The sequence below is a fragment of the Chinchilla lanigera genome, unplaced genomic scaffold (genome assembly GCF_000276665.1).
Source record: "Chinchilla lanigera isolate Chin_1 unplaced genomic scaffold, ChiLan1.0 scaffold00090, whole genome shotgun sequence".
NCBI classification, from domain to species: domain Eukaryota; kingdom Metazoa; phylum Chordata; class Mammalia; order Rodentia; family Chinchillidae; genus Chinchilla; species Chinchilla lanigera.
In genome coordinates this window covers 4973186-4997246 of record NW_004955491.1, presented here as the reverse complement: position 1 = coordinate 4997246, position 24061 = coordinate 4973186, and the positions used below count along the sequence as shown (strand labels likewise).

Genomic DNA, 24061 nt, shown 5'->3' with positions numbered 1-24061 from the left:
GACACCGTGAGGTTGGGTATCCGGCACCAAGCCAAGGAGCCCAATGGCCTCCCTGGCAGACCTGATGTTCATGTTGCTTGCCAAAGAACTGCCGCTGTCGGAGTACCCAGGGCATCTTTCTTAGTCCCCAGCCTGTCCCTAATAAAAGAACAAGGGACTTCAGAAACCCCAGCCCCACCCAGTACAAGTGGCTTACTGCAAGCCTGACGGCGGGCAGGATAGGAATCCTTTCGGATCTTTATGTACTCGTGGTTGTTTTCATTCCCCAGTGCCACCCTGCACTCTGTCCACCGTATCTTAAATCAGAAGACACTAGGATAACAAGTCTGATCGCGTCTTTGATTTTATGAGACATCTCTTCGGAAATATTCTGACCCGCTGTTATCACTTTAAAATGAAAGGGAAAGAAAACTGGAGTTGACAGTGCCGTGCCGCTCTTGGAGAAGTCCATGATTTTGATACTGGATGCAGGATAACAGGAGGCCTGGGACCGACCATCTGTCTGCAACAAAGGACAAGTCACACTGGCCCAGCCTCATTTTCCTAGCAAATGGAGACATCACCGCCTACCAACATCACCAGCCACGTGAGATTAGGAATCTGAAAGCCTTGCTGCGATGTCCCAGGTTAACCATGTAGATTTTCCAAGTCATGTGTGTTATCAAGATGCTTTTCCATGAAGCTCTTCGAGCTCAAGGGCAGGGACAATGTCTCACTCATGGCAGCATTCCAGAAGTCTGCTAACATGCCTGGCACACAGTAGGCCTGAGCTGATCAGTGGGCGCACGCATTGGTAACTCATCACCCCAGGGGATTTGGCCCTGCCCCCTTACAACCCAAAGCACTGGTGTGTGAGTTGGTCCCCCAGGGAAAGTGAGCAGGTATCCTCATGAATTTGCAGGAGCGGGGAGCTGCGATTAGGCCTCATTCACACCCAGTTCTACCAACACTGCACTCTGACTTATTGTCAAACACACGCCATTTGTGGAACGAACACGTTCTACTGGAGGACAGCCCTGCCAGTTTGATCTTTTCAGCATCTGCCCTACCGGACTCTGCGGTGACCCAGTGTTTCTTCAGGTCCGACCTGTGGGTCCTGGCTCCCACCCAGGAGGGAAGGATGGTGCCGGACATGCCTCCCTGCTGTGGGTGAGCTTGCTTGCATTGGCTTCAGGATTTGCTAAGCAGCAAAGAGAAGGAAGCAAGTGACTTTGAAGTGTCCTCTACAGCTAGATTAGGTTTTAATATGACCAAGGGCCCTGGGCACTTTCTGGGCAGGACAAAGCAGGCGGGAAATGAGCTGTAGGAGGGGCAGGGCCTGAGGGCAAGGCAGGGGGCACCCAGGGCTGGCGAGGCTCAAAGGGGCGCCCAGGAAAACCCTTCTGGTTTGGCTTTGTGTTGATCCTGAGAGCACCGAGGTGGGCAGTGACCCCGCCACACCTCACTCACGGTGGGATTTCAGTTTGTGATCAAAGAACTGGAGCAGGAAAGGTGAGCCGAGCGGGCGAGTGGCCCAGGCTTATGTGGGAACAGATACCAAACAGACTGGAAGGAGAGACGGGGGGAACTGTCCCCCACCTGGGACAAGAGCTGGCAGAGGGGCGTTGCTGTGCTCAGGGCAAGAGCTCCCTGCCCGGGTTCTGGGCAGATGGGTCCCCTGGAGCAGTGTGTGACCCAGGCTTCAGCAAGGGTGGCTCAGAGACACTGAGACCATGGGAATGCATTCTTCTCAACTCCTGGGAGGAAAAGGACCCACGTCAGTCAAGTAAGCCACTCACTATCCCCAGCACCCTGGGCAGCGGGGACACTCGGCCTTGGACAAGGAACACCACACTATGCAGCTCTCCAGAAACATTTACTGGATGGTCATTAAGGGCGAACAGCGTCCTTGGTGTTGGAAATACGCTTGCCCCTCCCTATCCACCACCTCTGCTCCATCCTTGGTCCCCAGCTTGTGGCCACCATCCCATGGGGACAACCCGTAGGCAACCCTGCAGCCCGAGTGTGGCAGGCTGGGGATGCAGCTTACCGGTCCTGGCCATTTCATGCCAGGAACCTCTCTCAGGGACCCCAACAGCCGCTCACCCGGAGCCCGAGAGGCCTGAGGTCCACCTCTTGGAGGTGCACAGCACACGGTGGGGCCCAGGCTCTGTGGGGAGAGCGGATCTCAATTCCTCCTTCAGCACAACCTGGGCGCTTTGCCAAGCACCCTCGGGATGCTGCTGGAATTCTGTTCTCAGGTCTCAGCGCCTGGAGGAACTACCTTTTGCATGGGTCTTGTGAGAAGTGCCAGCCTGCCAGGCTTCCCAGGTCCCCACATGCACCGCACACGCACACTACAACGCCCCTTCCTCTTCCTCTTGGGAGGCACAAGGCCGGGGCGCCAGGGCTCCGCGGTGGACGCGTTGGTGCTTGAGCAGGTGCTGTTTTTGCCGGAAGCCGCGGCCACACGCAGCGCACACGTAGGGCCTCTCCCCGGTGTGGTTGCGCTGGTGCCGTGTGAGGTTGGGTTTTTGGCTGAAGCGGCGGCCACACTCCGGGCAGGCGTAGGGCCGCTCGCCCGTGTGGATGCGCTGGTGGATGGTGAGCGCCGACCACCATGAGAAGCTCTTGCCGCACTCGTTGCAGATGAACTGGCGCTGCTCGCTGGGCCCTGCCACGCCTGAGCGGCCCCGGCCCCACACAGCACGGTGCCCTGTCCCCTGGGGACTGCAGAGCTGTACAGAGTCCGGGCTCCCGGGGCCCTCGGTGGGTGGCTCAGGGCGCAACTCCCCATCCAGGAGCTCGGGCCCAGGGCGCTCGGACGCATGCACGCGCTGGTGGGCGCGCAGCGCGGCGCGGCTGGAGCAGCTCTGCCCGCAGCGGGAGCACGGAGCTGCCTGCGCGCCGGGTAGGTGCGTGCGCAGATGTTTCAGCAGGTGCTGCTTCTGGCGGAAGCCGCGGCCGCAGTGCGGGCAGGGGTGTGGCCGCTCCCCGGTGTGGTTGCGCAGGTGCCGTGTGAGGTTGGGTTTCTGGCTGAAGCAGCGCCCACACTCGGGGCAGGCGTAGGGCCGCTCGCCCGTGTGGATGCGCTGGTGGATGTTCAGCGACGACCACCACGAGAAGCTCTTGCCGCACTCGTTGCAGATGAACTGGCGCTGCTCCCCGCCGGGCCCCGAGGCGCCTGGGACTGAGATCTGGGACCCAGGCTGGCTCCACCAGCCCTGGCACAACCCTAGCCAGGCCCACTCGGGACGCCCTCGAGGTGGCCCTGGCCGCAAGCGACAGGCCCTGCGCACCGCCGGGTTGCGCACCGCCGGGTTCCGCAGCGCCTCCTGCAGGCCTGTGCGTGCGCCCTGGCGGTCCCGGGCATGTGCGCGCTGGTGGATGCGCAGGCCCACTTGGTGGCGGAAAGAGCGCTCACACTCGGGACACGAGTGGATGGTGGGTCGGGAGTGCGTCTTCTGGTGCTTGAGCAAGTGCTGCTTCTGGCTGAAGCGCCGGGCGCACTTGGGGCAGCAAAAGGGCCTCTCGCCCGTGTGGTGCCGCTGGTGGCGAGCCAGGTTGGGCTTCTGGCTGAAGCTCTTGCCGCACCTGCTGCACAGGTAGGGCTTCTCCCCGGTGTGGGTGCGCTGGTGGATCTTCAGGGACGACCACCAGCTGAACCTCTTCCCGCAGTCCACGCACACAAAGTGACCCACGCCCGCTGAAAGTGCGGGGCTCAGAGGGCCTACAGCTGTCCCCGGGGCCCGGCCTGCCAGCCTCACTTCGGGCTCAGGGGGAGGGGCCCACCCTGGACATCCGGGCTCCTCCTTCGCCCCCAGAGCCCGCAGCCGCCCCATGGCCTGGCATGATGGGAGGCTCTGATGCTGCTGGCAGATGTTCTCCTTATCTTTCTCCGGGAGCGCGGCCTGCCCCGCCAGCGTCTGCAGCAGCCGCTCTGGCTTCTCTTGCTTAATCTTCATCACCAGCCCATCTCCTGCCGCAGGGAAAGAGAAAGGATGGGGAGAGGTCAGCAGCTGCTGACAGGTGGAGACGAGGGGGAGCGTGGATGGGGCACGCAGAGGGCAGAGAGCAGCTGGAGAGAGGGCACAGTCTCTAGATGGAGGCAGGAAAACGGGAAAGAAAGGGAGTAGGGGACAGAAGGAAGCACACAACAAGGGCAGGCAGAAGTGTGGGAGCAACGGGGAAAATGCAAGAAGGGTAAGTGACTGGCTCAGGCGCTGAGGACACTGAGGAGGACGGGTTCTCCAGGCAGAGAACCTTAAGGAAAAGAGCCAGGGGAAGTCTGGGAGTCTACAGGCAGCAAGGAGAAAATGGCCAAGCTTCAAAACATAGAGGGTCCCCGTAGCCCCTCAGTAGTTAGGGTGACCTGGCCCCAGGTCACTGTCGCGGCCCCTCTACTCACTGGGCCCCTGCTCCAGGGGGGCAGCCAGCCATGGTGCAGACCTACTAGGCCCTCTGCTGTGTGGCAACGTTCCCTTCTTCAACAAAACCAACAGAACAGGGGCATCAGCACCCCAGACAGGTGTCGTGCTACCCTTGTGTTAAACCTAATCCACTTTACTCAGGAGAGTACCCCACACACAGCTCCCAGCCACACCTTACACCGGAGGAGCACAGGTCTGCAGAGGTGCTTTGCCTGTCTCGCTCCAGGACATAAGGAGGTGTAAGACTACATCTCCTTTAGACACTAAAGAATACATACCACATGATTTCACTTACATGAAGAGCAAAAGGTGGAAAACTAATGCATGAGTTAGGAGTCGGGGTAATGGCCACATTCAAGGGCATGGGTTCCGAGGTTTGGGGAATGCTGTCTCGTGTTGTGGACGCTGGGTACATGGGTGTGTTCACTTAAAGAGAATTTACAGAGCTTGTGATCGGGGCACTTATCTGCGTGTGTTATATTTTAATAAAAAGTTCACATTCAGCCAGGCGTTGTGGCACACATCTATAACCCCAGCATTTGGAAGGCTGAGGCAGGACTGCTTCAAGTTCAAGGCCAACCTGAGCTATGTTGTGAATTCAAGGCTGGTCTGAGCTACATGGAGAGACCCTGTCTCAAAAAAAAAGAAAAAAGTTGACATTCAATAAAAAAGTGCTAGAACAGTACAAGTGAGAAAAGAGACTATCTCTAAATAACGGATTTCAACACTACAAACACAACAAAATAAACTCAAAAAGGTAGAAAAAAGGTATTAATAAAAATAAAAACATATTTTAGAAAACAGGTACAAAAAGGACTCTGAAAACCTTAAAAAGTTATGTATAGACTGTATATCTATAAATTTGAAAATTTAGATGAGAGACCATTTTGTAAGAAAATATAAATTCAAACTGACTCAAGAATAGCAGGAAAACCTGACTATATAATAAACAGAAGAAAGTCAAAGTTCTACCCCAAAATAGGCAATAAACCACATAACTCATAAATAGATTCTATTAAGAATTCAAGAGGATTATTCCCAGCATCTAATTGTTTTATTTTACTAAAGTTAATCTAAATTTAAATTCATACAGACACAGATACATAATGGATAGCACAGGTTTAAGAAAAATATGTGCCAATATATGGCCAATGACATTTTTAGAATATGTAAAAGACTCATGTAGAGATGATGAAACGAGGTTGAACCTCACTAGTCGGCAAAATGACAGTGTAGCATCTTTTTATCCATCACACCAAGCAGAAGGGGGAAATGGATACTATCACAATACATAGGGGCTGGGGATTTAGTTCAACGGCACAGCGCCTGCCCAGCAAGCATAAGTTGTGAGTTCAATTCGCCGTACCAGGGGAAAACAAAAACAAAAACAAAAACAAAAACAATACACAGGGAACTACCTAACAGGGACAGGGGTGCACAAGGGCATCGTGGGGCATATCAGGGGTGTCTCCTTTATAATATAAAATACCATGAGCAGCGGAAAAGACTGGGAAAGAACTGCACATGTCAATGTGGGAAGACTTCCAGATCATTTTAGGAGAAACCAAAAAGCAAGTTGTAAAACCAGTATGAGTCGTCCGATCCAATTTATAAAAAATGAAACTTGATGTCTCTCCATGCATATGAACCTGCGGAGTCCAGGATGGGGCAGTGGTCCCCTCTGATAGGACGTGAATGACAGTAGGGCTGGCTGGGGAGGTCAAAGGGGAACTTCACTTTATCTGTTTTTCAGTTGGTATGGGAATAGTCAAGTATTAATGATTTTTAAGTCTGTATAATTTTTAAAGAAACAAGGGGGAAGGGACCATGGAAAGTGCCTTTAAGGGACCCGGTTTCCAGTTTTAGTATATGTGCTGCCGAAGCAAGCATAGGGACCTGGTTTCCTCTTGGCAAAACAACTCCATCTGCCTCCTCTAGGGCTTGGTCATGAAAACTCATTTTATTAAGAGTCATAATTTGAAAACAAAAATGGTGATTTAAATTACATATTGGCAGGGGGTGAATCAGCAATGAGTGTAACTGATTGTAAGAATGTTTCTTCAGCTGCACCCAACTGTTGGCCAACAGAAGTATTTAAGGCACTAGGTGTCCAAACTGGCAGCCTGAGGGCTGGGGGTTTAGCTCAGCGGCACAGCGCCTGCCTGGCAAGCGCAAGGTCCTGAGTTCGGTTTCCGGTACCGGAAAAAAAAAAAAAAAATTGGCAGCCTGGTGGTAAATACAAGATATACTCAGATGGGAAGACACTGCGTCCCTGAGTGACCCTGTGTCCATCCGTGTCCCACAGCTCCCCATTTATGCTTCACCTGGCTAAACCTGGCTAAATATCCACCAGAGGCTGCCTCCTCCACACCGAAAGATATCTCTGTGCTCAAAAGCCTGAGGACCCCAGGACAATGCCTTTGTCTTTCCACCTACAAAGGGCATGGGGCACATACAAGCCCAGCACAGGTCCCTGCAGGTCCTTGAACTAGACTGGGATGCACTTGAACCCAAGCCTGTCCCAAGACACAATCTTTTATGGCTCAGTTATTGATCCACAGCCTCTGGCTTACAGAGATTACTCCTCAGTCATCATAAAAAAGAATGTTTTATCTTTAGTTTTACTTGATTGATTGATTGTGGAACTGGGGATCAAACGCCAGAGCCTTTACCCCGAGCTATACCTCCAACTGTTTTATTTCCATGTTGAGATAGGGTCTCCCTAAACTGTTAAATTGTCCAGGCTGGGCTCGAACTTATGATCCTCCCAGAGTGCTGAGATTACAGACGTGCACCATCACACTGGGCTGATGATTTAAATTTCAAATGGTTCAGGAATAGTAATAATGAGGATTATTACTCAATAGGTATGGAGTTCCTGAGGGAATAAAAAAAAAGATCTAAAAATAGATGGTGGTGATGGTTTCACAGCATTGTTAATGTGCTTAATGCCAATGAATTATACTTTTGAAATGGTTTACATGAACTTTATGTTAGGTATAGTTTGCCACAATCCTAAAATCACATAAAATGTATATAAATTAAAAGAGGGCTGAGAATGTAGCTCAGTAGGAGAGCTCTTTTTAGCGTGCTGGAGGCCCTGGGTTGTACCCAGTACCACAAAAGAATATGTAAGTAAAATACGCAAGCTGCCAACTCTCTGACAAACATGGCCCTCTAGAATGAACAGCTCTGTAAATCCAGCCAGGCAGGCAGCTTGAGGGCCATGAGAACACAGCTGCTGCCCAGGGCTCGCCCTGGAGACCCCATGTGCCCCAGCGCTCCAGGATTTAGGCCAGGGTTTCTCAAACTCTTCCCTAAAACCATAGGCTCGCTTCAGGAGCTTCCCTAGGGAGGGCAGAGGGCTCTGGTGGCCTGTGTCTCGTGTCAGCTAGAGCTGACCCCAGCTACCTGGGCCCCACTTGTGAGTTTATCTGGAGAGAGTCCTGCCGCAGAAGCATCTGGCATGCATGCTCTAAGACTTTCTAAAATGTCTGTAATTTGTAAGAACTCAGATTCCAAAATGAGGCCAGGCTGTGACAGCCCAGCTATGCCACCACCACTGCCAATGCCCCCAAAGGGTCTGTGTCAGGCCCCAGCCCAGAAAGGGTGGCTTCCACACAGCACACCGCTGCCCCTGGAGCCTGCCAGGAACACCTGTCTCTTTCCCAGTTACTGCCTGATTTTTGTCTCAGTCTTAGGGACGCTGCAGTGATTTTCCCGGAGAGGGTAGGTGGCTCTCCCTCTAGGGGCAATGGGGCAGGGGCTCTGGGGTCCATGGGGCAACTCCCAGAGCCAACCTCTGCCTGCTCTCAGGCCCAAGGACACCAGGACAGGGGCTGCAGAGAGAGCAGGACGAGTGGCTCACGGGAACCAGGGCTGCTGCAGAGGGGTTGGGCCAAGAGCACATGACTGGACTGGAAAATTTTCCACTCCGGGAGCACTAGCCTGGGAGATGTAGGCCCCAGCCAGTAAAGACCCTGAACTCTGGGTGACCCCAGGAAGCCCTAACAGCCTGACACACTCTGCTGATCAACAGCCTGTTTTAACCCTCTTTCCTACCAGGTGCTAGTTTGCCGTGCTGAATTAGCAGAATCCCCTTAAATCCCCTTTCTATCCCTTAAAACGCACTTCAGTGATTTCTACTGCTCCGGGCATGCGTGTAACAGACCGGGCTTTGCCACTTCTTCGTTCCCGTGGATGCTGTCCTTGTTCATCCTTTGGGCACCCTTCAAAGTCCTGGCCCCCACCCTGAAACCATTCTACAAGCCACTAGGGCAAGGCTGGCAGCTTAGTCTCAGCTCTGGGCAGACAAGGGCAGGTGGGCCTGGGAGGGGGAGGAGGCCAGCTCCCCTCTTCTCTCTTACCTGTGCTGTCACCAGGCTGGCCGCTCTCCATCCCTGGAGGTCTCCCACGGAGTCAGCACTGGCTGGGTCCCTGCCCTGCCATGTAGGGGTGAGATGGAAGCGAAGAGGAGAATTGGCCTATGGGAGGAGGACGGTACTGTGCTTCCCAGGCAGTAGAACGCGTGATCTCTTTCCCAAGAGCTTTTCTAGCCATGGCCTCAGTTCAGATGTGTGGGTCTCTAACTGCACACCTATCTGACGGACAGGTTAAAACAGCTTCATTCATGGTTGTTTAAGAGGAAGTAGGCCAAGGAGGACCCCAGACATGCCCAGAGTTGCAGAGTGCAGGGAGGCAAAAGCCCAGGTCTCCCAACTCCCGGGCCAGGGCTCAGGTCCCACACTCTCAATATCAACACATGGTGTGAGAAAGACCCCACACCTGAGAGCCAGGGACCTCAGGGAAGGGCTGGGGGGTCGCGCGGGGCAGAGCGCTTGCCCAGCAAGCACAAAGCTTCCATCCCCAGCACCACCAAAAACCCACAGACAATCAAAGCACTGCTAGAAAGCAGAGCCGCCCCTGTGTTTTCCAAGCCCGTGGCCCCTTTCAAAGTCCCCATCCATGTTCTACTGCAAGCCCTTCTGAGGCGTGTCGCAGCCACCCCTGGATGAGAACCGTCCCTCCTTCACTGACTGAGCCATCAGCATTTTCTTCACTTTATGGCCACGCCTCTGAACATTTCCTGACTGTTCTCTTCACACTCAGAAGGAAGGTAGCTGGGGCAGGTCACCTTCCCAGGGCAGCCATCCCTGGCACCTTGATGCACAATTACAAGCCTAACTCCACCCTCCCGGCCCTTCTAACCTCTGACGCGCCCTTCACTCGTCCGTCTGCTGCCCACCATCATGAGCCCAGCCACTGCTCGTGCTCAGCGCCCAACCCTGATGCCTAGGACAAAGCCTGGCAGGCCAGTGCACTTAACAAATCCATGTGGCATAAAACGTGTGCTGCCTGGCTTTGAGCTGAGGCTCAGAGACGGGCTCATTGCGCCCACGACCTTGATGTGTGGCTGTCACTCCTAAGGGCACAGTGGGGACAGCTGGCTTCCTCACAGACACCCACGCTCTCCTTCCTCCCTCCTTCAGGTCCCCTTCCTGAGTCTACTCTAGGGACACCTACCCAGGTGGGAAAGCTGGACCCTGAGCGGGCATGGTGGTGCATGCCTATAATCCCAGCAGTCTGGGAGGATCTGAACTTGAGCTCAGCTTGGGCAACTAGTGACTTAGCAAGATTGTTTCAAAACTTTTTTTAAAAAGGTGGGGGGACTGGGAATATAGCTCAGTGTGAAAGCCCTGGGTTCAGTCCCCCATATGCAAAAAAAAGACATCAACAAAAGATGGAAGAGAGGTACAAGAATCGAAAGCAAAAATACTTCCATGGTTGCGAAGGGGGAAAGGGACAGCCCCCTGGTTTTAGGAGTACTTTCTTTAGAAACTTCTCACTGTTAAGCCGGACTCCGTCCTTTTGAGCCATAAGTAAATCTGTAAAGCTAAATAAGCCCCAGGCCAGCTTTAGAAGGCAGGAAAGTCTTTCTGGAGCACCTGGGAGCCACTGCTTTGAGATGTAAGCTTGCTGAAGCCAGGCCATCTCCCGGGAGGGCGGGAACCTAACTCAGGCAGGAGCCCGGCTCCAACCTGCAAACTTACTTCCTGTCATAAAAATAGGAATTTATTTTTCTTTTGGGTAAGGGAAGTGGCAAACAGGTCACCCAGCTCCCAGGTGGGTTCTGGATGGCACTGTGACGTCCCCTTGCTTGAGGAGTAGTTACGGTTTATCTTCAGAGCAGGTGTGCCCGTGTGGCTTCTGCTGAAGACTGTCCAAAGTAATAACGTATTCTGGTGATTTCGTTTTCTTTCTCTCCTTTTGTGCAGAGTGTTTCTAGGTTGGCAAGGGGCTGATTTCAATTATTTCCCCAGCAAGGGTTGCCCAGCACCCCTACTGTGTTTTCTCATGGACATGGGGAGCAGAGGTGGCAGCAGGAAGACAGCGGGTGAGGCCCACCATGCCAGGCCCAGCTGGGGGCTGGAGGGGCCCAGGCAGCAACCCTGGCTGCTCCCTGACCCCTGCAGCCCCAGTGTGAGCATCTGCATCCCAAGCCACTGGCCACTTCTCACCGTGCAGACTGAACATCCGCCTAAGAGGCTCAGAGGACCATGGAAAGGGTTAGGTAGGCTGAGGTAGTCAAAGCTGGGGTTACAAATCTGGGGCAGGGTCAGAGGGTCCCTAGAGGGTCCTGTGACATGCCTAGGGGTCCCTAAACCAAACCCAAGAGTCTTGCTGTACCCACTCTGGGTTCTAAGAGCTGGTAGGACCTCGAAGTTGCCTCCTGTGATGCCTGGCGGCCCTGTCCAGGACATGAAGGCAAACAGCCCTGAGCAGGAACAGGCGGACCCACAGGGAGGAAGTAAGAAATGAGGGACACACAGAAGACAGGCACGGGGAAGGCAGCCACGCCTCTGGGGACTCGGGTCCACCTGTGTCCTCAGGTGGGACGGATCTGCAGGCCACACCCTGGGAATGCCAAGCAAAGACAGTCCCTCTGTGTGGACACCCATTCTGGGTCCACTACGCTGCCTTCTCTCCAAATCTGCCTCTTGCTAGGCCACCTGGCTCGCCCCTCCTCAACCCCACTCAGACACATCACACAGCTGCCAGCACCTAGGAAGCAGCTGCCCTGCAGAACGTCCCTGCAGAGCCCAGGAGTACACACCCCAAGTGTCTGAAGACAGCCTATCACACAGGCCCAGATCCTACCTCCCGGCAACGGAGTCGTGGGAGGACTCCAAGTCACCTCCCACTTCCTCCTGCCTGTCTTCGCTGGGCCAGACCACAGGGGATAAGAAACCCGCAGAGAGGAGGCCCAGTTGCTCTGACAACTGGGAGCCGCATGGAGAGGAGGTGGCAGGCTGCAGCAGGTGCTGGGGCCCAGGCCGGGGCGGTGACAAAGGGGCCTGAGTGTGAGCAAAGACTTGGCAGCTGGGCTGAGAAGCAAGGCCACAGGCCGTGGAGAGGCAGCTTGGGGACTGTCCAAGTCTCCCCACTTGTCCCCAAATCACAGTGCCTAGAACAGCTCAGGGCCCAGGAAGGGAAGTAAGTGGGTGGTGCCCTGCGCATCCTTTGTCACCAGCCAGGCAGGACAGTGCCTTTATTATAGACAGCTGAGTTAGGTAGAAATATAAGTCCGACAGGCCCAGGCCCTCAAGGGGGTCGGTGCAGAGGTTGAGAACACACTGCAACTGCGGCTGGTGCTGCATTGGTCGAAGGCCTGGCCTCAAGATAAAGACGGAATAGGCAGGCCTGCGTGCCTCCCCAGGGATATGTAATAAATTGAAGATTATACTATAACGGGTATCACCTGGTCCAATAAAATCTAGATAGACATCAGCCACCCAGGTGGGTGACAGAACCTTCTGACTCATCCCTTCCTAAAAAGCTCTTTGCTCCTTCCATGTACACTTGCTACGTGACCTGCTTCCCCACTGGATCACTATTACCTAAGCGGCTGTCCTTGTAATCTTATTGGCTGACCATAGTTTGCCCCGAGCTGTGCCCACCTTGTGATTTTGCTCTATAAAACGTCCTTTGAGAAGGGGGCTCATGGGCAACGCACTTCGGGGTCCCCTCCTGTCTCTCAGGAGCTCTCTCTCCCAATAAATTTCACTTAACCTCTGCTGTTCCTTAGAATGCATTCTTCGATGTTCGGAGACACGAATCCAGTGTATCCGACATCCAGCAGGTCACAAGTTATATTATTTCCCCTTTACCACCTACAGCAGGAGCCGAGGCCACACCTGACTTTGGTTCTGCTTTTTTTGTACCCCCCCCACCCCCGCCAGGCATGGCAGCAGCTGCAGGGTGACAGGTTAGGGCAGCCAGATCCACACTCGTGGGCCACCACCTGCTGGGGACCAGCTATGCCAAGTACTCAGCATGCATCATCTGTATCATCCTTCAGCAAAGGAGACCATAGCTCAGAAAAGTTAGGTCATTCAGTCAAGGTCACACAGCCAGTAAGTGCTGGAGCCAGGACCAAGCTGGGGGACCTGCCCCGGCCTGGTGCTCTCTTGGTGACCTTGTCTTCTCCAAAGAGATAACGTGTGACTTACTCCGGAGCCATCTGTGGCCAAGACAACCTTCCATCCCCCTTCATTTCAGAGGTTTGGCTTCTATAGCCACATGAACTTACCTAAATTCAAATAAATTAAACTTAAAATTCAGTCTCCTATTCACACTGGCCACACTGAAGTGCTCACCAGTCACTTGTGGCCAGTATGGGTGGTCAAGGTCATTTCCATCTTCCCGGAAAGCAAGCTTCAGGAAGGCAGGGACCATGCCCTGCCTGACCCTGATAAGCAGGTGATCGATCAACACCAAATTGATTAATTAAACAAATGGAGGACTCTGAGAGGTCACGCCTGCGGCCCCTGACCTTTGTCACAAACACCAATCCCTTGGGCTGAGCCAACGTTCCCTGCCTGGGAAATGGATTTCAGTAACAGCCGTGATGTTGTCACTTTAAATATACAACTGACAGCACACAGGAAACACCTGGAAAAACACCAGTGCACCCACACGCCCAGACAGTCCCATCTAAACCCGGCTAAGCAAACGAAAGTTCAAAGATGCAAAAATACAGAGACCCAGCACCATGCAAGACTGACACAGGAGGATGGAAAATTCGAGCCCAGCCTGAGAAACAACCCTGTCCCAAAATTTTAATAAAAGGGGGAGGGGATGCGCTGAAGATTTAGCACAGCGCAGAGACCTTGAGTTGAATCCCCAACATCAGAGAGAACTACATTCATATAACATCTATAATAGTACACTGTTATAACTAGTCTGTTTTATTATTAGTTATTCTCCCACTGTGCCTGATTTGTAAATTAAATTTCATCTTCCCCAGGTGGGTATGTACTGTATACGAGAAACAGTAAACACAAGGTTCAGTACTGTCCATGGGGGTCTTGGAAGATATCCACCAACATAAGGGGGGCTAGTGTATCTACAAATACGGAGAATCTGAGATAGATTTTAAAACTCACAGACACACACAGCACGGGCGCTCTAACATGCCGACGGGAGGCGTGTCAGCACAGATCCTTCCACAGCACCCATGCAAATGGATGAGTCTGTCAGGGCAGCGTCCTCAAATATCCAAAGGCCCCTTGCTCCAAGAAACAGAACTCGGGGGCACAGAGGTGGAAGCACCCCGTCCACAGAGAGCCAGGAAGCTCTGGGCAGTCACCTGTTGGGTTCCCCGGGCTTGGAGGAAGGTGGCACAGGCAGTGAAGGTTGGAAAGTGCTGCGGGAAGGCTGGAGTGGGGCAGAGAGTTCTGGAAAAACAACTAGACAGCACCCAGCAGGCCCAGCACAGCATGAGACCCCCCTCCCCGGGGGCTCGCCTGTGGTTTTCAACCCACCAGAAAGCAGTGGGCCTTTTCCTCTGGACACCTTGGGCAACCCTCAATTGCCACAGGGCTGGATTGTCAGCCCATGTCCCACCTCAAGCCCTGCCCATGGCTTCGAAGGTCCTTCCACACATCGGGCCCACATCACCCCTGAGGGTGTGTATCGGGAGCCGAGTCCTAGCCCCTGTCAGCAACCCCCTGCCTGTCCCTGACACGTCACTTCAGCTCCCTGAGCCTCAGGTTCCAGAGTGGGGGTGGCTGAAGCACTTTCTCCAAGGGCTTGTTACAAGCATCAGACGAGGCTGGCCCGGAACCACGACCCTTTGTGAACCCTATAAAGTAGACAGCGTGTCTCTCTGTCTGAGAACGCCCCACGCCCACATCTCACAAGGCCTCTTTGCAAAGTCCCCTGCTGCCCAGCCTTCCTGAACCATGACTTCTTCCAGCCCATTCAGAAGCAGCGGGCCACAGAACCCTCCAACTCCATCAGGCCCTGAGCGGGAAGAGGGCTGGGCACAGCTTCCCCTGTGGTCCTGTCGGCAGGGTCCGCCTAACAGAGCAGCTTATGTCCCAAAACTGAACCCCATACAGATCCGGGGCCTCCAGTCCCGCACCCCAGCACCAGGCATGCCCAGCGCCCCCTGCATGGCCCCCCATGCCCCCTCATCACTCACCCCTCTCCTCCCCACCTTCAAACCTCCAGATCTTCCCCACCACAGAATGCAAACAGCTCACAGCAATACAGTCCTACCAGTGCCATTTTAATGAGTCCCAAGATCGCCCACTGCCCGCGGGAGTTCAGGGCTCACTATTTCTCCCTGGGAAGACTTAAACGACTCTATGGCTTGTCTTGCTCCCTACCATCCATTCACCACCCAACCAATTTTTCTAAAATCAAAATGTGGACATTACTCCCTTAGGTGAAGTCATTCACTTTTAGATTTAGCTAAAAAAAATTTGGCAAAGACATTCAAAACCTGGTCTTCGGTCACCCCTCCGCGGCACACACCCCACCATACACCATCATCTCCCAACGGCAGCTCCTGAACCTGTTACATCCTCCTATACCTGAAGGCCTGTGACAGGTCCTGGGATGGCCTTGCGGGCTCTTCGACTCAGCCCAGACCAGGAGCACTTTGGCTGGGAAGGCCTTGTAGGTCCACCGGGCTGCCCACAGCCTGTTCTGTTTGGCCTGAGCACCGTCCAACCCTGTGCGGTTGCAGGGATGGGCTGTCATCACTGGTGCTGCTGTCTCCACGGCCGGGTGACAGGCGTCTTAACCGGGGATGCTTCTCTCTCCCCAGCACCCAGTACAGGCTCTGCGTGCAGTAAGCCATTACTAAACATGGTTGTAAGACAACAGGGGAATCACAAAAAAGAAAAAAATAAAAAAAAAAAAATTGCAGTCCAAAATAGAGTAGAAGCGCGGAATCAAGGAACCTTGGAGCTGAAAGATGACAAATGCCATCTATCTCTTCATCTTACTGATGAACACTGGGAATGGGAAAGTACATAAACGGTAGACCCTGCACTGTCGATGGCCTTCAACTCTGGGACTCTGACCACACCCAGCCCCAGGCTCCGCTGGCTTCCATCTTGCCCTAAGGGCTGCAGGAGGCAGCATCTCTATACCTCCCACCTACCTTGACAGAGGAAGGAGCCCCTCCCCTTCTCACCCCACCAGATCCGGCGGGTGTTCCTCTTACTAGAATGAACATTTGGAGATCCCCCACCCCTCCACGCACAGTTGCAACTTCTGCTTTCTTCCCGCTCACCGTTCTTTCTCCACCCCCAGTCTGTATCTCCGCTCCTGCAATTACGCATTTATTGAGCACCTACTATGAGCCCTTATACAGTGAGCCTGGGGGCTCCTAACCCAGAAATCGGTTTATGTGGGAGGCGGACATGGGTGGAGAACTCAGGATAACGGGGCAGCTAAGAAGGGGACGCGCGGGGAACCCCTCCCCACACCCCTGGTCCGCTCTCAGGTCCGTGAGACCCGCACCGGACCCCGTCCCCGACCCCCGCACGGCTGGGGTGGAGAAAGTTTTGGGCACAGGGAGCGTGGGACTGCGCAGGACTGCGCAGGCGGGGTGCGGGGCGCGCGGAGGTCCCCCCAACTACCAAGCTGGGTGGAGCGGCGCGGGAAGGAGTGGGGCCTGCGCCGGGTCATCGCTTGTCCGGCCCCTCCCTGCCCGAAATGCAGAGGGATTGGAGGGAAGGGGCCGGGGAAATAAATACCTTTGACTTTGTAGCTAAGGTTAACGGGAACGGCCTCCCCGGGGGCGACTCGGGCACCCGGATCCCAGCCCTGGCCAGTCCCGGGGCAGGCGGGGCGGGCACGCGCTCCTGATTGGATGGTAGGCCTGGCTGTCCGCTGGGCCGCCAGGCCACGCGATTGGCTGAACAGCTCAGATCACCCGCCCGGCCCTATCGGAGCAGCCCGCGGGGCGGCCCCTTTGTTCTCCCGAGCCAATAGCCGGGGGCGGGGGGCTGACCCCGGCCGGCGGGCGCTCAGCCAGGCTGGGGAGTGCCTGTGCTGCTGCTGGCTGCAGGTGCCCGCCTGACCTTGCGCGCCCGTTTCGCGCACAGGCGCTTGTTAGGGTCTGAAGTCGCAGCGCATGAGCCCAGGCAGTTATTATGGTGCTGGGAAGCCACAGACTCTGAGGCTTCTTCCGAGTGCACCTGCTCTGGCCGTGTGCAGCTGGGTGCACGCACCTCGCGTGCGCACCTTGCGGGAGGCGCGCTGCCGCCTGTGTGCGCGTGCGGCGAGCTGGCCCCAAGCCCGGCGGCGCGTCGCAGAGCGGGGTGATAAAGGGGCTGACTAGGGCCAGGGCCGCAGAGAACGCGTCCCACCCTGCCCTGATCAGATTTCGCAGCTCACCAGGACTCAGATGGGTGAAATCTTTTCCCGGCTGCCAAGCAGACCTTACTTTTCTCCAGCGCAAGTGTTGGGTTCCCAGAGACCTCCAGGAAAGAGTGCTTTCTCACCGACCCGGCCCTAGGGGAAGGTCCTCGCATTTCGACCTCGAAGGGGACAGTGGCTCGCCTCCGGCCGACAGGATTCTCGAGCAAACAAGCCGGGCCTCTCCAGCTCCCCGCACGGCCCCCGGTGCACCTGTTGCCAACCGGGCAGCAGCCGGTGAGCAGCGCCTCGGGCCTGGCTGCTCTTGCGCCTCAGAAGCCAGGTGGAAACGGACAAATTGTCTATTTTGCCATTGTGTAGTTTTCACATACTTTTCTTTCTCTGGACTTTGGCTTATTCATTTTTTAGTTTTCTAGTTGCCTCTATGCCTTACTGAATTCTCGTACATTTGGCTTTAAGCTATAGAAGCACGTGGAAGGTGCTACATAAAGCCCTGCGCGGAGCCCACACGTCTCTGGCCATCAACCCCTGAAGTCTCATCCCATGAATACTTTCTAGGGTACTTGCAAGGGGCGCCACGAAGGTGAGTGGGATTCACTCCTCAGAAACCAGTGTTGCAGTGCCACCAGCAATGCTGTGACCCTGGGAAGTCGCTTCCACCAGGCTTGTTCCTCCTCTAGAGTGAAGACGTCCTCCAGGTTGACATTCCACAACCGAGGGCCTTTCAGGAGTGGAGAAAATGCAACACATCTGGAGTCCTATTCCCATTACCAACAATGGGGGCAGCCACACGTGTGCCAATCACAGGAAGACATGTCTAGAACACTCCTCAGACTCTCCTGACAGGGTAGGGGGAAAGGACTTCACATTAAAATATGTATTTGAGTGGGCCTGCATTATTTGAAGTTTTAAGGGGTACTTAACACTCTTGTAGAAAGAGAAAAACCAGTTGTAGAAGAGAAGGGCAAATCCTAATGGCAGAACTCTGACCCCTTTCCCAAAGTCCTTCCCCTCAACCAGTTAGCTGGGATGAACCAGGCTGAGCAAGCACTTGGGACAGGCAGTGCTGTCCCCATACCCGGGACACCACTTTCCTTTAAAATGGTTTAAGGCCACAACCTCTGGTTAAATCCCCTCGCCCTGTATCCTGGCCGCAACCTCCCAGCACTTAACACCCAAGGACCGGTCCCCTCCTCCCCACCCATCACTGCAGACATCCACCTCCTCTTTCCTGCTCATCTCCCCTTCACTGGAAGCCATGTGTTCCCTCAAAGAGAACAGATGTGAGTGGGGCTTGAGACCAGGCCCTCTCCCCTGGGGCTCTTGACAGATAATTCTTCAACTACACAGGCTTCTAAGTGGCTCCTCAACACCATAAACCAATACAAAGCTTTGAAGCTGCTGGCTTCCTCCCTACACACTGAGCCCTAAACTCTCCGGACCCAGGCCCCGGTGGGGCAGGAATAGGACTTACCTTTAAAACCCCTCACTTTCCCACTACAACATCGGTCACACAGCCGGAATTTAGTACTTATTTCAACCAAAAGCAGCAGCACACTCAGTTTACCCAAAAAGCACATGGTGGAGGTGAAGGGTTCAGGAACCAGACAGACCTGATTCTGAACCCACCTGTTTTGATTACCAGTTACATGACCACGAGCAAATGTCATCAGGCATAAAAGGACAGCAAGAGCACCTACCGCTCGAGGATCTCAAGAGGTGACGTAAGGGACCCTCTCTGCCAGATGCGGCCCACATAAACAAATGGTGGTTATTCTGAAGCACCGGCCTGCGCTGGGTGCCAGGGATCAGTGCAGACGTTACAGACACAGGCACCATAACAACAAAAAAACCCACCTGTGATACCTGACAGAAACAGGCAAATTTGCACAAAACCCCCAGTGCAGGGACCTACAAAGTGAGGGATCAGCAGCAAGCGGCCAGGGAGGTCCTGCCGGAGAGTAACATCAGCCCTCTGTCCTCCTGGGAGCTGACACCCGACTCCTGGCGGTGGGGTCCAAGCTGTGTGGGGTGTGTAAGCTGTCTGCTCCCGCTGCTGCGCTGAACTGCCTCTCCTCCAACTTCTTCTTTATGCTGCCAGTACTCTGGCAGGGGCTGAAGCTCTAACAGAGTGTGTAAAACCCAGGGGACCAGCCCTCCAGGAAAAGGAACAGTCCCCAGCCAACCAGTTCTAAAACCAAATCTTTATTCTCTAACTTGAAAAGGAAGGTAAACAGCTGTTCTGTTTAGATCCAGAAGACACAACAAGGCCCAACAGGTAGAAATTATAGGAAAGCAGATTTCAATCATGAGGTGGAATTTCTAACCATTAGAATCATCCTACGATAGACCCAGGGCCTCGGGAGGTGGGCGCTCTCATGGCCTCAGTGCTCAGGCAGCGGCTGCCATCCACACGCTGGAAACGCTGCACAGGAAACGCCCTAGGACCTTCCCTTGGGCTGCACCAAAAGGCCAGTTCCTCCCGTAACACAGTGAGCTCTAGATGAACAAGAGGATCATCAGATCAGGCAAAACAGGCAGGAAAGCCCTCAGCACCAGCAGGGGCAGGGGACAGAGCCAGACCGGGTCTTCTGGGAGGAAGAGGGTGGACTTGCTAACAGCAGATGGACCTCTCCAAGTGCGGGATTCTAATGCAAGGGCAGCGGGGAGGGGGACAGGTAAGAGCAGCTTGGCCTCACCTAAGTGCTGAAAAAAAGCCCTGTGCTGCCTAAGGAGGCCAGCAGGTTCCCCGAAGTGTGCGCAGCTGGTCCATTTTCCCTCCCCTTTGTGAGTGCTCACTTACTCAGGACTGTTCCACACCTACTTCCAAAGTGACCTGAAGTAACTCAGTAGAGACTGGGACATTAAGGCGTTAACACCAGAGGATGGAGCAGCTTCCCTCCCACTGGTGGCTCCTCTAGCCAGGGCTTTAAGGGTAGATGGAGCTGCTATTGCTACGTTTTCAGAGCACAGGACAGTCAGGATGGAACCTTAGGAACGCCAGCTGGACGCCGGGTCCTTTGGCTCTGACAGGGGTTCCCTGCCCACCGGACTGGCTCCAGCAGGGCCGGCTCACCCGCCTCTTCTATCCCTTCTGGGATTCCCACTGTCCCCTCCACCAGCACCCAGGCAAGCACCTCGGGCCAGTGCCTCGCTCCTGTGGTGCAGGTAGCCCAGGGCCCCTCTCAGACATCGTGCCTCCTCTGGTGGGTCAGGAGCCGCTCCTCGTCGTCAAAGGTCTGGCCGCAGATGGCGCAGCAGAAGGCGCCGTCCCGGATGTGGCTCTTGCGGTGGGTGATGAGGTTGGACTTCTGACTGAAGCTGCGGTCACAGTCGGGGCAGGCGTAGGGCCGCTCGCCGGTGTGGATGCGCCGGTGGGACACCAGGTTCGACTTCTGGCTGAATGCTTTGCCGCACTCGGGACAGACATAGGGCTTCTCGCCGGTGTGGATGCGCCGGTGCGCGGCCAGGTAGGGCTTGTGCCGGAAGGCCTTGCCACAGTCCGGGCAGACGAAGGGCCGCTCGGGGGCGTGGTCGCGCCGGTGGGCCGCCAGGTGGCTGCCCTGGGAGAAGCGGCGGCCGCATTCCTCGCAGGCGAAGGGCCGCTCGCCCGAGTGCACGCGCGAGTGCGCCACCAGGTGCGTCTTCTTGCCGAAGTTCTTCCCGCACTCGGCGCAGGTGAAGGGCCGCTCGCCGCTGTGCTGCCGCTGGTGCGCGCGCAGGAAGCGCTCGAGGCGGAAGCTGCGCCCGCAGTCGTCGCAGCTGTACAGGGACGCGGGCGCCTCCGCCGGGTCCCGCGGCAGCTCCACGGGGGCTGCGGGCATGGGCTCGGCTGCAGCCTCCGGGGCTGGCTTTTGGGGACACGGCTCCGCTGAGGACTCGGGGGCCGCGGCTGGAAGCTGGGGGCTCCCGGCACCGTGGGCAGCCTGTGTGCAGCCCTCCGACCGCTTGTGGATCTTACTGTGCGACAGCAGGTTGGGTTTGTGCCGGAAGCGGCGACCGCACTCAGTGCACGGATAGGGCTTCTCACCAGTGTGGATGCGCCGGTGCGAGGTCAGGTAGGGCTTGTTGGTGAAGCGCTTCCCGCACTCGGGGCACTGGTGCGGCCGCTCGCCTGTGTGCACGCGGCGGTGGGCGATCAGGTTGGGCTTGTGGCGGAAGCGCTTGCCGCAGCAGGCACACTGGAAGGGCCGGTCCACCGCGTCTCCGCCCGGCCTGGGAGCTGTCACCGCCGGGCGCCCTCGGGGCCGCGGGCCCAGAGCCTTGGCTGCTGCCTCCTCCAGCGCCTCGGCCACATGCACCCGCTTGTGAGCAACCAGCTGGTCCCACTGGGCAAAGCTCCTGCCACAGTTGCCGCAGATGAAGGGCCGGGCCTCGGGGGCAGGAGGGTGGCGCCTCCGCAGGTGAGCTCGGAGCTGCTTTTGTCGCCAGAAGCGTCTCTCACATTCCGGGCAGGCAATGGGCCGCTTTGCCACCGAGTGCGCCCGCAGATGCAGAACCAGGGCCACCCAGCCCCGGAAGCTCCGCCCACAGAGGTGGCAGGTGAAGCCCAGGTCCGAGGCGGCAGCAGCATGAACCTGGCGGTGCAGCGCTAAGAATGGGGCATGGCGGAAGCGTCGCCCGCACTCAGGACAGGGCAGGGGCAGCCGGGCCTGGCACTGTCGGGTGTGGAGCCATAGGGCCACCCAGCTCGGGAAGCGCCTTCGACAGTGGGCACAGCGATGAGTCTTGCCAGGAGCTTGGCCACCTGGCTGGACCACTAGAGTGCCCCGGTGCCTCAGCCTGCTGGACTCCTTCTCCAGGGTCTGGGCAGACTCCTGGGACCGCCCAGAAAGGAGTCGAGGCGGGGCTGGGCCCATGGCCACAGAGCCCCTGCAGCGTCGTTCCAGCATGGGTTCTTCCTCTGCCGGGGTGGAAAAACAGAGTCACTCCGGGGACAGACACATCTGCCCCGCTCCCCTTCCTGCTGCAGCACCCTGAGAGCGGCTTAGCCTCCACGAACTCCCAGAGCCTTTGTCCCTAATCTACACTATCCCACTTCCCTGTGTGTTAAATATTATTTCAATCTCTAGATAACACTTCAAAAAGGTGTCTGATGTCTGCATTGCTCTGAAAATGCAGAGAGGAGACTTTGACACCTGTAATCCTGCGCATGGCAGTCACCCAGTGTCGGCTGCACTAACATCCTGGCCACGGAGCTCACCAGCAAACGTGCTCTCACATCTCCCTACAGCGCCCCGGGCTTGTGCAAGGCCTCTCCATTTCCCTGTGTGTGCCTGCGTGTGCCTGTTGCCACACCTCAGTGCACAGCAGCTTGGTGAGGCTGGCGGAGGAGACACTGAGCTCCCTGCTCCACAGATGAAGCAAGCAGGGGGCGTCAAAGGCAACAGGACTTGCCTGAGGTGACACAGTAAACCAAGAACAGAACCAAGACCGGGACACAGGTCTTTTAAGCCCCCAGGCCAGTGTGCTTTCCTCTAACACCTGGGTTTGCACAGACCTAGCAAAAGAAACTGCCAACCTCCTTCACTCCTGCCACCCCACAGGGCAGGCACTTTCAGCCTCACTGCCTCAGCCTCAGGGTCACAGCCTCGAGTGTGAAGGAGAACAGCCTCTCTCTGGGAGGTGTGGGGAGCTCAGCACCCCTCCCAGCACTGCCTACAGCCAGGCCACTGCCTGTCCAGACTGCCCACATTCTGCCTGCCTGCCCTCCTCCACCCACACGAGATTAGGTGATGGCACAAGGAAGCTGTCTTGAATCCAAGGAACACCCACTGCCTGCTGCCCTGGGGGCCCCAATCCTTGGCTCTGCCTCTTTTGAGGTGCTGTGGATTCCTGGGGCAAGTGAAGGGGCAGAGAAAATGAGGGTGGAATCTCTGTCCCCTGCCTGATCCTGCCCCAACCTGGCCAGGGGCTGCCCCTCTTTCACGTCCTCCACAGAATGAAGGCTAGAGGAGCCGTTAGCTCCTGCGGGACCTCCTGTGCCTGCTCACAGGCTCCAAGCAGACACATCCTCCGTATGCCCTACAGCCCACTCTCCTGGGGGAATACTGACATGACTCATCCCCGGGGACTGCGCGCTGGAAAGATCCCCGAGACATGGAAAGGGATCCTTACACACACACACACACACATGCGCCAGGATCGAAGTGTAGGGGTTCGCTGGGCTATGGGTGGTTTGGGAACACAACGAAGTCAGACTCTACCCTGGAGACTGCAGAGCTGGGGATGAGGCTTTCTCCAGCTCCTCCTGGGGATGTTCCTGAGGATACTTCTGCGGCTGCAGCGCCTGCTTCGACCCACACTCCGGTAGCCTCCGGATGTTAGAGAAAACTGCAGTAATAAAGACACCCCTACCCCCATGGCACAGCTCAGACCTCTGAACCCAGAGAGGCCAGCCTTACCTGCGGGGAGGGGGAGAGAAAACACGTGTGAGGCTCTGCGCACCCCGAGGGCGGTCATCTTTGTGTCCTCACCAGCCCAACCTTCCCCCGATGAGGCCACGAGCTCCGGCCTTTAAGCCTGGCAGAGTGACCTTAATGGAGACTGGCTTCATAAATAAACGTGGCCCTTCGTGAAGGAATCACACTGCTGCCCTTGGGAGTCACCTTCCTCGGTGAGGTCAGCGCGAATTCTCCATTTCGCGGCCAGGGTCCTTTCCCAGCGGCCGGCCTAGGGCACTAACTCCGGGATCCCTGCTGGCTCCCCTTCCCCCACTCTGCTCCCAACACGAATTCCAGGCCTGTTTCCCAGGGGGCTGCGCAGGGCACGCCCGCGTGACCCGGGCTCGGCCAGATCTCCCTTCGACATCTTGGACGGCCGAGGGTGGCAGGCGGCCCACACCCCCCTTTTGTACTGGTGCGTGTCCTCCGTCCGCGTCCGCGAGCTCGCGGGTCCCGCTCCTGCGAGGAGCCATTCGGGGTCCCACGCACGGCGCAGCCCGCGGAGCCTGTGCGAGGTGCACGCCCCCCGCC

At 56.1% G+C, this 24061-nt stretch overlaps 3 protein-coding genes across 14 annotated transcripts; 1 reads left to right on the top strand and 2 right to left on the bottom strand.

Moving 5' to 3' along the window:
* Nucleotides 1-327: 327 nt before the first annotated feature.
* Znf775 (zinc finger protein 775) lies at nt 328-16547 on the bottom strand. Of its 9 annotated transcripts, none has more exons than XM_013504597.1 (4): nt 16463-16546; nt 15290-15540; nt 8777-9010; nt 328-3958 (listed from the first exon to the last, which is right to left on the bottom strand). In XM_013504597.1, the coding sequence occupies exons 3-4, from the start codon at nt 8805-8807 to the stop codon at nt 2337-2339; spliced, it is 1653 nt and encodes a 550-aa protein (XP_013360051.1). In that variant the 5' UTR covers nt 8808-9010; nt 15290-15540; nt 16463-16546; the 3' UTR covers nt 328-2336. The 9 variants fall into 9 exon arrangements, with proteins under 9 accessions (XP_013360051.1, XP_013360052.1, XP_013360055.1 ...); XM_013504598.1 differs by having other exon boundaries at nt 8777-9006; XM_013504601.1 differs by having other exon boundaries at nt 8777-8893.
* Nucleotides 16127-17967, top strand: LOC102028868. Its single transcript, XM_005404892.1, has 4 exons — nt 16127-16373; nt 16902-17363; nt 17547-17670; nt 17768-17967. The coding sequence occupies exons 1-4, from the start codon at nt 16127-16129 to the stop codon at nt 17928-17930; spliced, it is 996 nt and encodes a 331-aa protein (XP_005404949.1). The 3' UTR covers nt 17931-17967.
* A 1309-nt stretch (nt 17968-19276) lies between these two features.
* Repin1 (replication initiator 1) lies at nt 19277-24055 on the bottom strand. 4 transcript variants are annotated; one of them, XM_005404772.2, is made up of 3 exons: nt 23696-24055; nt 23294-23491; nt 19277-21990 (listed from the first exon to the last, which is right to left on the bottom strand). In XM_005404772.2, exons 2-3 carry the CDS (start codon nt 23448-23450, stop codon nt 20273-20275), a joined length of 1875 nt encoding a protein of 624 aa, XP_005404829.1. In that variant the 5' UTR covers nt 23451-23491; nt 23696-24055; the 3' UTR covers nt 19277-20272. The 4 variants fall into 4 exon arrangements, with proteins under 4 accessions (XP_005404829.1, XP_005404825.1, XP_005404831.1 ...); XM_005404768.2 differs by having other exon boundaries at nt 23294-24055; XM_005404774.2 differs by lacking the exon at nt 23294-23491 and having other exon boundaries at nt 23492-24055.
* Between the last annotated feature and the right edge of the window lie 6 nt (nt 24056-24061).

Bases quoted from the DNA above. Each gene is read 5' to 3' on its own strand.
- Znf775 (XM_005404788.2), bottom strand. From the start codon at position 8,807: ATGGAGAGCGGCCAGCCTGGTGACAGCACAG. The intron at 3,959-8,776 runs GTAAGAGAGAAG...TCCCTGCGGCAG, and splicing joins CCAGCCTGGTGACAGCACAG to GAGATGGGCTGGTGATGAAG.
- LOC102028868 (XM_005404892.1), top strand. From the start codon at position 16,127: ATGGGTGGAGAACTCAGGATAACGGGGCAGCTAAGAAGGGGACGCGCG. The intron at 17,364-17,546 runs GTGAGCAGCGCC...TTTGGCTTTAAG, and splicing joins TGCCAACCGGGCAGCAGCCG to CTATAGAAGCACGTGGAAGG. The intron at 17,671-17,767 runs GTGAGTGGGATT...TTCCTCCTCTAG, and splicing joins TTGCAAGGGGCGCCACGAAG to AGTGAAGACGTCCTCCAGGT.
- Repin1 (XM_005404768.2), bottom strand. From the start codon at position 23,549: ATGACCGCCCTCGGGGTGCGCAGAGCCTCACACGTGTTTTCTCTCCCC. The intron at 21,991-23,293 runs GTAGAGTCTGAC...CCACCCCGGCAG, and splicing joins CCAGCTCTGCAGTCTCCAGG to AGGAAGAACCCATGCTGGAA.